The 12,071-nt window shown below is 37.4% G+C and overlaps 1 protein-coding gene across 3 annotated transcripts in view; it reads left to right on the top strand.

Annotated features, from left to right (window-relative positions):
* The window catches only part of NAA16 (N-alpha-acetyltransferase 16, NatA auxiliary subunit), a 60,191-nt gene extending 48,438 nt beyond the window's left edge, over positions 1-11,753 (top strand). For 2 of the 3 annotated variants that reach the window (XM_080917283.1, XM_080917282.1), the window contains exons 14-20: positions 1,819-2,032; positions 3,550-3,743; positions 5,753-5,861; positions 6,749-6,847; positions 7,178-7,321; positions 10,417-10,514; positions 10,985-11,753. In XM_080917283.1, coding sequence (XP_080773409.1) covers positions 1,819-2,032; positions 3,550-3,743; positions 5,753-5,861; positions 6,749-6,847; positions 7,178-7,321; positions 10,417-10,514; positions 10,985-11,182 — 1,056 coding nt within the window. In that variant the 3' untranslated portion in view covers positions 11,183-11,753. Of the gene's footprint in view, positions 1-1,818; positions 2,033-3,549; positions 3,744-5,752; positions 5,862-6,748; positions 6,848-7,177; positions 7,322-10,416; positions 10,515-10,984 lie in introns of those variants that run through there. The other variant, XR_013975045.1, reaches the window with a different exon arrangement.
* Positions 11,754-12,071: the final 318 nt, after the last annotated feature.

The following is a 12,071-nucleotide window of genomic DNA, read 5'->3' as shown; positions in this document are numbered from 1 at the left end:
AGTAGTTTTCTGCAGTACCTCTGTTTATTCCAAAGCAAAATATCAAACCATAGTTGTAGTATCAAACCAAAGCTGCATTTTTTCTGATTTTATCTAGCTTTTTAATTGTTTTTAAACTATAAAAAGCTATATGAAATAAGTAAACACCCAGGTTTGCCTACGGTCAAGTGGTTCCAAGACACAGTGTATTCACTGGCGAAACTGGGAAGACTTCTGTTAAACTGGGCTAAATTGGTCACCCAGTTTATGGAGGACATCAACTGGAGAGAGGCAGCCTGTGGGCTGTCACTGATGAAGAGGTGGATCAAGTGTTGTTGGTTCCAGATCACTTCTGAGTGTGACTTAAATCCACTACTGATATTTCAAGCTTTCGAAGCTTGTCGTCCCTTCCTCATGTGTTTCTCAACTTAAATAATGTCGTGCAGTTCCTTAGACGTTCTCATCTTACTGTGTTTCATGACTTAGCATTGCTCTTTCCCTTAGCCACCTGTGTTGGATTTCAGTGTGTTACTCTTATGGAAGCCTGGTTTACATTAAGGAAAAGCACTAACACCATATTATGAAATATGTTAGTCTTCGATTTTTAAAAAATAAATTGATGACATTACTAATTTGTCTCTGAAAATTTAATTTCCAAATATCATTAAAACATGATTTTCTAATACACAAACTAATATGAAATGTTTATTTCCTGTTGCTTGTTCTTCATGTGATACTTTTATTCTTTTTAGACTTCTTAAACTCTTAGGTATTTAGTGTGATTCTGTATATATAGCATGTTTCTAATTACCAAGATAACTAAAAATACCAAGTGGTTAGGAATAATTGATGTAATGTGTCCTCTACGTAGTCACTAGACCACCTCAGTACCCCTCCTCTCCGAGGGACTAGGAAGCGCTTCAGTTTTCTATAGAGTCTGGAGAAACCAAAATGGAGTGGGGGAAACTAAGTTTTAAGATTGTTTTGTGTATATATTGGAGGTGATTTTTTTTTTTTTCTTTTCATGAAAGCATCTACTACTTAAGCTTTGGGTTGGGGAGTCCTTTGGAATTAGATGAAAGTGTTGAGCTTACTTCTTAGGAAGAAGTTAACTATTTTTGTTACTACGAAGACTTAAAATTTAAGAATTAATGGATATGCTAATATGTTAATGGGAGCTTCTTCACTAAGAAAAAGTCATAATGCTGTCTTTGTAATAACACTTTACTAGTGAGAATAAACTTTAAAATGTGTTGCTTGATCATGAAGAAACTGCTGTGTAGATTATTCCTACCTTCACATTAAATAATTAAGGCACTAAGAAATTAAAGACTTGTGCCTGACAAGCTCCTTTCTTCCATTGGTAGGTACTGTGCTGTGTGTTACACTCTGTAGGAAGGAGGCTTAAAAATGGTGAGTCTTGTCCACACAAGAGCTCAGGGAGGAGTAGATGAGTCAGATTTGTAACCATTTGGTGTGAGCCTGCATGCAGGTAGTTTCAGAATTGTGATTAGCTCTGCCTTGCTGGTTTTTGTTGGAGTACGGAGGCAAACCACATCAACGTAACCAATTTCCAGGGTTAAAGGATAACATGATACTTCTCTTGTCAACATAGGGCACTGCCACATATTATGTCAGGAAATAGGGTAGATTATAGAAGAGCCTGAAGGTTGAGGTCAGGTGTGTTCCATTTTGCAGCTGTAAAAATGACACTGTACGTTGAATGCAACCAGGTGAAACTGTGACTGTGTTGTTCTGGAGGCTTGTATAGTTTCTCTTTTAAAAGGTAAGCTTTATTGACATAAATGTAAGGGATAATCTTGTGGTTTTGTTTTTAAGCATTTTGTTGAGATAACGGATGATCAGTTTGACTTCCATACATACTGCATGAGAAAGATGACCCTCCGAGCTTATGTTGGCCTCTTGAGATTAGAAGACACTCTCAGAAGACATGCTTTTTATTTCAAGGCTGCTAGATCAGCAATTGAAATATATTTGAAATTACATGATAACCCTTTAAGCAGTGACAGCAAACAACAAGACATGGATTCAGGTAATGAAGAGATTTAGAATGAATACTGAACTTGAGAATATTACCAGAGTATTATCAGTATTACATAGAAGAGTGTATCAACACGTGCTTAAGGAGATGAAAATGTTGTCTACCCTGATTAGTCATACACTGTATACCATAGCAAATTGTCTTGCCTCACTCCAAAAGTTTACATACCTAAAATAACAATCAAAGACATGCTGTCAAGTGGGTGTCAAGACAGTTTTGGCTAATTCATACATTAGGAAAAAGCTAGAGAAACTTCAGGTAAATTCCTCTTTATATACATAGACATATCTCCATCGACCAAGTGAGAGGACTTGCATGTGTCCTCCTGTCCCCAGTCTTAATGCTCAGCTGTCGTCAAATTTTTGATGTTTCTGCCTCAGCCTCCATATAGGGATGTACCACAGCATCATGCACTGCCTTTTTTTTTTTTTTTTTTTGTTTTTATAGCATCAGTTAATAAAGAATATAAATGTCTATATGCTACTTTATTTTCATTAAATGGTAATTGAAGAAAAGGCTTTTGAGAGCTGGTGAGATGGCTCAGCAGATAAACTCCTGCCATACAAGCCTTATGATTTGTGTTTGATGCCTGGAACCCCTGTAAAGGAGGGAACCAGTTCCTCTGACCTTCATACATGCAGGAGGGCATGCACCCCCAATCTCATCCTCCTCTCTGCCACTACTCCACAAACCCACAAGTGTTTTAAATTAAAACATTTATTTTTATAAATATATACAATTAAGTAAATTTTATATAATTACACAATTTTAAAAGCTTTAAGTACCTCAGGAAAAGTATGTGATCTTACAGACAGACGGCGGTGTCTGCGTTACTGGAAGTAAGGTTGCCTTATTGTTTGTCCGTCACTGGAGCGCCAGTGTCCACAGAGGCCCGGTGTATAGTAGATGAGAGGGAGTTCAGGTTTCATTACATACTCTCACCCTTGCATCATCCCAAGAGCATAGTTGGTATATGTTTTGCAACTCAAAATTGAGAGGGATAAAGTGATTTGCCTGTTACCTGTTGTGTGGGAGACTGCATCTGCTTCCTATTGTCATAAACTATGCTGGCAAAGCCTAATGGATAAAGGGCTTATTTTAACTCACAATTCCAGGTTAGGATAATAGCAGGGAAGACAAAGGCAGCAGGAACTTGAAACAGCTGCTCATAGCCACAGTCAAGAGCAGAGAGTGAAGGTACACACAGTACTCAGCTCTCTCTCATCTAGACAGTCTCATGGTTCTCAGTTGTGTCAAGCTGGTACAAAATTATTACAAAGGCAAGGCTTAGTTGAAATTATTTTTAGTTATTAATGCAACCAACTTGTATTGACTCCCTTTTGTATGCCGTGTTTTTGACTAGTCACCAGAATACTTTCTAAAACCTTTTACATAATTAACCTCCATTTCCTCCAAAAAGAAAGGCTATATTAATAGTGTATATTATTAAAAAAGACAAAAAAATGAAAACTGACAGTCACATGTTTTGCACATTTGAATGTTTATAGAAAACCTGTCAGCCAAAGAACTGAAGAAAATGCTTAGCAAGCAAAGAAGAGCTCAGAAAAAGGCTAAGGTAGAAGAAGAGAGAAAGCACACAGAAAGGGAACGTCAACAGAAAAATCAAAAGAAAAAAAGAGAGGAAGAAGAAGAAGTCACCAGTGGTCATAAGGAAGAACTTATTCCTGAAAAACTAGAAAGGGTGAGTTGAGTCTACAGCTGTTTTATGGTAACATTTATGCTCTTTGATTTTGTTCTGGCCATAGTATATTTAAACATTTAAATAAAAAGAAGCTACTTGCAATATTTTAAGTCATGTAAGAGCCATTGTTTATTGTTTGAATGGTAATATGCAATGCCCAAAGCAAGCAAAAAATTGGCTAATGCTACTTAGAGAGCTATTATAGGCCAGAGTAGGGTCCTCTAAAGACACAGTCTAATTCCTACAATATGTGTACATGGCAAAGGGAGATTTAAATTTTATCAGGTAGAATTTTAAGATGTAATAAGCGGATCTTAAGATGAAGAGATTAGCTTAAGACTCCAGCCATTGAAGCTGGCTCTTTGCTTGTATATATTGTGGCTTCCTGACTTCAAGAATGAATGGGGTCACTGTTTGCCATTTTTGCTCTTCTGTTTGTTTTGTCCAATTCCAATGTGTTGTTTCTGTTTTATCTTACTATATTTTATTTTGTTATCTCTTAGAAGCCTGTTTATTTTCTAATGAGAGACAGAAAGGGGGTGGGTCTAGATAAAGTGGAGGTGAAGAGGAACTGGGAGGAAGAGGGTGGGGGTATCTGTAATCAGGGTATATTATGTGAAGGGGAAAAATCTTTTCAATAAAAGAAAAGGGGACAGTTGAGATTAGTCTGAAACGTCCACATGGCCCAGTATGATCAGATAGGGCCTGTAGTAGTGGAGAAACACAGGCACGGATAGGACGGTGTGCAGTGAGTGAAGTAATGTGTTGTTGCTGGCTTTTAAAGTAGAAAGAGGGCAATGGCCAAGGAATGTGGGCCACCTTTAGAAGTAGAGAAAGGCATGGAATTGGATTCTTCCGTAGAACCCAGGAAAAGGAATACAGTCCTTCTGACACTTTGATTTTAAGCCCAATGAGCAGTGTGGGACTTATAATCTACAAAACTGAAAGGGGTTTTTAAAGACACCCAGTTTTTGAAATTTGTAGCAGCAGTATAATAGTTTACGAAGTCTGGAATCATTGGTTTAATATGTCTTACTCTATAAATGGTCATGCTGGTTTGAATATGCTTGGCCCAGGGAATGGTACTGTTAAGAGGCCTTGTTGGAGGAAGTGTGTCACCATGGGGGTGAGCTTTGAGGCTCCAAAGCTTGCAGCCACCCAGTGTGAAATGAGTGTCTCCTCCTTGCTGCCTTTGGATCAAGATGCAGGATTCTTGGCTCCTCTAGCACCATGTCTGCCTGGATACTACCATGCTTCCCACCATGATGATAATCGACTGAACCTTTGAAACTATAAGCCAACCCCAGTTAACTGTTATGTATAAGAGTTGCCTTGATCTTTTTCCAGCAGTAAAACCCAAACTAAGACAGTGGTCTGCCTCTAAAAACAGTACCTCATCCCTAAGATCTTGTCAAAATGTTAGTAGTTATCTTGGGGACCAGATTTAGAGAAATATTTAACTTTGATTCACTCATTAGAAATCTAATAAACATTTAAAAATTTTCAGGTTATGATATTTTTCTATTTTTGACATTTGTAATATATAAGGTATTACCAGTACTTGGTATATAATTTCATAAATTCTGTGGAATAATTTCAAATAGTTTTTGATTTGTATAAAACAGTCTGATTTTATAGTTATAAAAATAATGCAGCTATTTCTATTTTGAAAACTATTGGTCATGTGCCTTTAAAAATATTCATTTTATTATTTGTGTTTATGTATGTATGAAATGAGGTTGTTTATGGAAGCTAGTAGAGGGCATGGGATCTCATGGAGCTGGAGTTACAGGGGTTGTAAGCTACCTACCATGGTGCTGGAAGCTGTCTCCATCCCCTGACCATGTTTTTTGAATTAGTTTATAGGTGATAATTTCTAAATGTTTCATGCTTGTTTGATTATATAAGAAAGTATACAAATAGATATCTTTATATGTAAACTTGAGGGAAATTTGGCTTGTGTTACCTGCTTTTTAAATACAAAAGTTTTTCTTTCTGCCTCAAAATAGGTTGACAATCCATTAGAGGAGGCCATCAAGTTCCTCACTCCTCTAAAAACCCTTGCTGCTGATAACATTTATACCCACCTGCTGGCCTTTGAAATATATTTTAGGAAAGGTAACACATTGTATTGAATTGGTGTTTGCATATGTCTGTTAATTGTTGTTTTGTTTTTCACGGTACAGGGGTTGAACCCTCGGCCTCACATATGCTGGGCGTGTGCTTTTTCACTGAGCTACACACTCCTAGCCTTGAATTCAGCTTCTAAACTTTATAATGTTGACTATTAATTACTAATTTTGTGCTTTAGATTCATTTTTGTTTTTAGAGCTTTATTTCAACTTTCCACAAAGGTTCGATTCTTATTCACTTTCCTGCTCAAAAATTTGCTGGGCAACATATTGAAATTTGCAATAAAATTTAGTGTGAGGATAGTGTGAACAATTATACAGATTGTTTACATGTGCTGGCTGGTTCTGTATCAACACAGACTGAAGTCATTTGGGAAGAGGGAGTCTCCCATGAGAAAATATCCTCACTAGATTGGCTTGTGGCATTTTTTTGACTGATCTGGAAGAGTCCAGCTCACTGTGGGCAGAGCTACCCATAGACTGGTGGTTCGTTGAAGTGTAAGAAAGCAGATTGAACAACCCAGTCAGCAGAGTTCCTCCATGGCCTCTGCCTCAGCTTCAGCCTTGGGATTCCTGTCTTGGGTTCTTGCCCTCACTTCCCCGATGATAAACTCCCAGCTGTAAGACGAAATAAATGCTTTCCTCCCCAAATTGAATTTGTTCATGTTTTATCACAGCAATAGAAACCTAACTAAGATATTTACGTGAAACAATTTTTAAGATTTTTCTTCAGAAAGCAAAAAAATTGTCTTGGATAATGCAAATTAATTTAAATTTTTTCTCACACATTTTAAAATTAAGTTCTCAGATTGAATTTAAATGACAATAACACAAATACTCATGCCACATTTCTGTTTTGTTTTTCTGGTACAGGGAAGTTTTTGCTAATGTTGCAGTCTGTTAAACGAGCCTTTGCCATTGACAGTAATAATCCTTGGTTACATGAATGCTTGATTAAATTTTCTAAATCTGGTAAGTATAAGGAGATGTTTATGTGCGTGCAACTATGAGAAGCAAATATAAGCCATCTTCCATCTAGCTGGACAGGGGGGAGACTGCAGAGACCTAACAACCAGTGCTGATCCTCAAATGGTGCTGTGTATGCCTGTGACTCAACAGTGAGATATAGGGTTAGTGCTTCTTCGACTAGACTGTTAATGCTATGTATGTATATATGTGTATGTGTGTACACACACACACATTAAACTTAACACCCTAAGTATAAGAATCTTTCAGTTGGTCCCCCCTCCTAGTACAGATGAAAAACAAATCCAAATGTTTTTGTTTTTTTTTTTTTTGTAGTATCTAATCACAGTAATCTTCCAGACGTTGTGAGCACAGTTTTAGCTCAAGAAATGAAGAAGATATTTGTCAACAAAGATTTGCATAACTTTAATGAGGATTTTCTCAAACACAATGCTACCTCTCTTCAGCATCTACTTGCAGGTTAGTATTTGGAAAAGTATTCAGTATAACTAATTTCCAAAGGAATAAAGAAAACAGCACAGGACCATTCGTAGGTTTTAAATGGCCAAAATGTTGTTGTTAGGAAGGGGTGTATAGTAAGCAGCACTCCTATGTGGTTAGAAAGTCACTTAGGAAAGAGTTTGTCTGTCTCTGTCTTACTAACAGTTACACAGGAGGGACTAGAGAGATGGCCCAGCAGTTAAGAGTTGCTGCTGCTCTTGCAGAGGACCCCAGTTTAGTTTTTCAAAGCCCCACATGGTAGTTCACAGCCACCCTTAACTCCAGTACTCTCTTTTGACTTCTGTGTGCACCAAACACACATACATGCACCAGACACACACACACACACACACACACACACACACACACACGCAAAGTACATACACATGAAACACAAATAATGTCTTTTTGAAAAGTTGGATATTACATATGTCTTGATTCTGTAGTCATACTATTGTAAGTAAGGTAATCCAACTGAAGGGTAGTTTTTCCTGTAATCCCTGGGACTCCACATGCTGATGCGGGACGATGGTAAGTTTGAGGCTAGCCTTAGTCGGCTATATACTCAGACCCTGGCTCAAACCAAATTATTCCAAGCAAAGAAAGCTTCCAATGCAAAGATACCTACTGAAATGTATACAAATTGGGGGAAAGAGAATGAACTAGAATGTATGTTCAGAGATGGGAAACAGTAGTAAATAGTAGAATGGAATATCAAGTAGTAATTTAAATCAGTGTTTAGTTAAACAATTTATCCTAATAGTAACAGCCTTTTGTTTGTTTGTTTTTGTTTTGTTTTGAGATCAGATCTCCTGTAGCCCAGCCTGGCTTTGAATTTAGTATGTAGCTGAGTTTGGGCTTAATCTTCCCGCTTTGACCTAAGTGCTGGGATTACATCTGCCTGGTTATAAGTAGCTCTCATAATACATGTGCAGAGATTAACAAACAATAAATCTCAACTGTGTAAAAACATGCCTGGGAAAAAGTCTGAAAGGGAGTTTATACCAAAAATTTAACATTGACTTTGGAATTTGAGTAAATTTTCTTACTGCGTTTACATCCTGAGTGCTGGGAGCTGCTCCCTATGCGGTGCTGGAGACTGTGGCCAGGCCTCCTGCAAAGTTAGGCAGGCATTCTACCAACTGGGCTACATCCCTAGCCTTGCTTTATCTACTTTTTGTCTTGAAATTTTTCTTGTATCATGTCTTGTGATGGAAAGGATTTTTCACAGTTTACACAAGTATCTAAAATGTCAAGGGCATCATTAATGAAAACTAGATGAAAGATGATGGAAAAGTTGAAGACAAAATAAAGAATGTACCAAAATTAATTGTTCTACCTTACGCCATATTTATTTGTAGATTATTTTAGTCTGAACTTGGTTGTTAAAGTAGAAGTCTCCATTCTGACATATTTGGAAGAAATACATTAATAAAAAGTTACATTTCTAAGCAGAAAGAACAGAGAATTTCTCTTTAAGAACAGGCTGGAGTGATGGCTCGGCTGTTAAGAGCAAGTATGTGTTGCTCTTCCAGATGATCTGAGTTAGATTTTAAGCGTCTCATCAGTAGCTCACAACCACCTGTTAACTCCAACTCTAGGGGGGAATTCAGCACCTCTGGCCTCTGGCGACTGTCTCAGTCAGGGTTTCTATTCCTGCACAAACATTATGACCAAGAAGCAAGTTGGGGAGGAAAGGGTTTATTCAGCTTACACTTCCATGTCTCTGTTCATCACCAAAGGAAGTCAGGCCTGGAACTCAAGCAGGTCAGGAAGCAGGAGCTGATGCAGAGGCCATGGAGGGATGTCACTTACTGGCTGGATTCCCCTGACTTGCTCAGCCTGCTTTCTTATAGAACCGAGGTCCACCAGCCCAGGGATGGCACCACCCACAATGGGCTGGACCCTCCTCCTTGATCACTAGTTGAGAAAATGCCTTACAGCTGGATCTCATGGAGGCATTTCCTCAATGGAGGCTCCTTTATCTGTGATAAGTCCAGCTTGTGTCAAGTTGACATATAACCAGCCAGCACAGCTACCTGTACTCACTTGCATAACATCCCCCCACAGAAGCACATATCTTAAAAGTAGTTTAAAAAACTTAAATAATAGGTGAAAGTAATAATTTTTAGAATATCAGGATAATAGAAAACATTTTTAATAATTGTGAGAAATTGCTTGTGAAAATTTAAGAAAAGGAAAATGTCTTCCATATAAGAATAAAACAAAGTCAAAATACCATTTTGTAAATGTAAGTTAATATTATATAGCATTCTCAACAAATTACTTCCAAATAATGTATATTAATAAGGATACAGTGAGACCGTGAACATAGATCATATTTATAGGACATATATGAACTGGGTAGTGTTTTATTTTAAATAGCTTTTAAAAATACCTTCCTTATGATTATGGAAAGATCTTTCTTTGAATATATACTTTCACGCAATAATTTGATTTTAGATGCTTTACTTTAAGGTGCTATGCTGTTGGAAAGTGGTTCTGACTGAAATGATTGATGGTATAAGATAGCCCTATACTTTTCATATTTTGAGTCACATTGTTTCTAAGCACAGATAGTGTCACATTGGGCTTTTTTTTCAGCAAGTGTTTAATAACTGTGAAGGAAAAAGTGTTTTGTTTTAAGATTTATTTTTAAAATGTTTTGTGTAATGAGTGTTTACCTGTATGTATGTTGATGCACATGTGTGCAGTGCCTGTGGAGGCCAGGAAAGGGTGATTCCCTGGATTAAAGATTGTGAGCCCCTACATAGGTGCTAGGACCGAACCCGAATCCTCCGTAAGAGCAGCAAGTGCTCTTACCTTCTCTTCTGATAGTTTGGCCATGGTAATTCATAGTCTCAATGCAGCCAAAAGGTTCAGTGAGATGTTACTAAATAGGAAGAAATTTGGAAGAAATGTCACAGTTGGCTGCCTGAAGCTTATTGATACCATCTCTTCTAGCCCACCACTGATTAATTAAACACTTTAAGCCACATCTGAGTGGTCGGTATAAATCAGATGAAACGTAAGCCTTAGGAGTTACTCATGTTTATAATGTCTTGGGATTTCAGGTGCTAAAATGATGTATTTTCTGGATAAGTCAAGGCAAGAGAAAGCAATTGCTACAGCCACTAAGTTGGATGAAACTATAAAAAATAAAAATGTGAAGGTAAGATTCTTTACAGCTTGATTTATAGGTCTTGCAAGATCTAACAAAATATATCTTTACAACATAGTTTTAAGTGGGTCAAAGAGCTCAGCCTGAATGCAAATCTTACCTCCATCCATTATTACTATGTGACTTCAGGCAAGTTATGGATGTGGAAGTGAAACCTGTTGTATATTTGAGTTTGAGTTAACTGAAATAACAAAGCATGAAGTCGGTACCTCTTCCTAGCTCATCTTCAGTGCCGTTTTACACAGAACTTGGAATCCTGCTTCACTCTCCTGAGTGCTGGGATCAGAGAGGCCTGTGCCACCGTGACGAGCTCAGAGTTAGAGTTTAACATTCTTTATCTGGAATGGTTGTTTACTGAGGAGAGGAAGCAGCAACTCAGTCTTTCTGTGGGATACGTTGTCTCTGTTGATTAAAATTATTATTAGTTTTACAGTTAGTTTTTTCTCCTTTTCTCCCAATAGACTCTAATAAAGGTTTCTGAGGCATTGCTGGATGGCAGCTTTGGGAACTGTAGCTCCCAGTACGAAGAGTACAGGAAGACCTGCCATAACCTGTTTCCACTCACACCTGCTTTTCTGCCGGCTGCAAGTGAAGCCCTCAGTCTCCGCACTGAACTGAAACACACAGCTGACCATAAGCTCTTGACAAATGAAATTTGAATTTTGAGGGAAATTGCTCCCACAGACTCAAAGCTGAATTCACATCAGGGTTTCTTTTCCACTGTACATTTTAAACTGGTATGAAATAAAATATTTGGATAGAAGTTTTAAATGGAATATTGTGTAAGCTTATTTTATGCTGTCTGGCCTCCAATTTATATAGAAATTTACAATTACTTGTTTATGCTTGTACAGTCTTACACTCCTGAATTATGAGTGTTGTTGCTTCTGTTTTATATACTTCAGTTGCTGATTAAGGTATAGACAGTACTCTTAGGCTATTTTCTTTAGGTCCTAGTTTCAGAATCTGTTTGACTTTTTGTTTGTTAATTATTTTGAAGTGTTAATGTTTAAGAAATAGCCATATTTTCCATCTTGGTAGATAATGTGATTTGTTCCCTTTTAACCTTAACTTGTATGATTATTTCCTTTGTCTTAGCCGTAAAAGTGATACTTTATGGTTGAATAAGGATACACCAGTATTATGTTGATGATTCAGAATGTGAAGACTGGTTTGCCTCTTAATCATGTACATTTAACCATTAAATTTGTGTAGCTATCTGGTCTTACAGACTGTTGTGGAGGAATTGTATTTTCTTGATTGAGTTGCTTAGAGAGTTAGCAAGTAACTTATCCTGAGAAGTTTTCTTCAAGGGAGGAGGATTGGGCAGAGTACAGATTACAGCACAGCACTATCTCCCACACAACCATTCAGATGAGAGCTTAAACCATAATTAGTATTAAATCATAGTGCTGTTGAACAGTATTTGGGGGAGCACTTTTTGCATATTTTATATAACAGACTCTATTTCTCTGTCGATATGTCTGTAAATCTATCTGATATAAACCCAGAAAGAAGATTTTATTTAGACAGTTCTAATTAGAGTGG

This window comes from Micromys minutus, assembly GCF_963924665.1.
Source record: "Micromys minutus genome assembly, chromosome: 5".
Classification (NCBI taxonomy): domain Eukaryota; kingdom Metazoa; phylum Chordata; class Mammalia; order Rodentia; family Muridae; genus Micromys; species Micromys minutus.
This window is presented reverse-complemented; position numbering and strand designations above follow the sequence as displayed.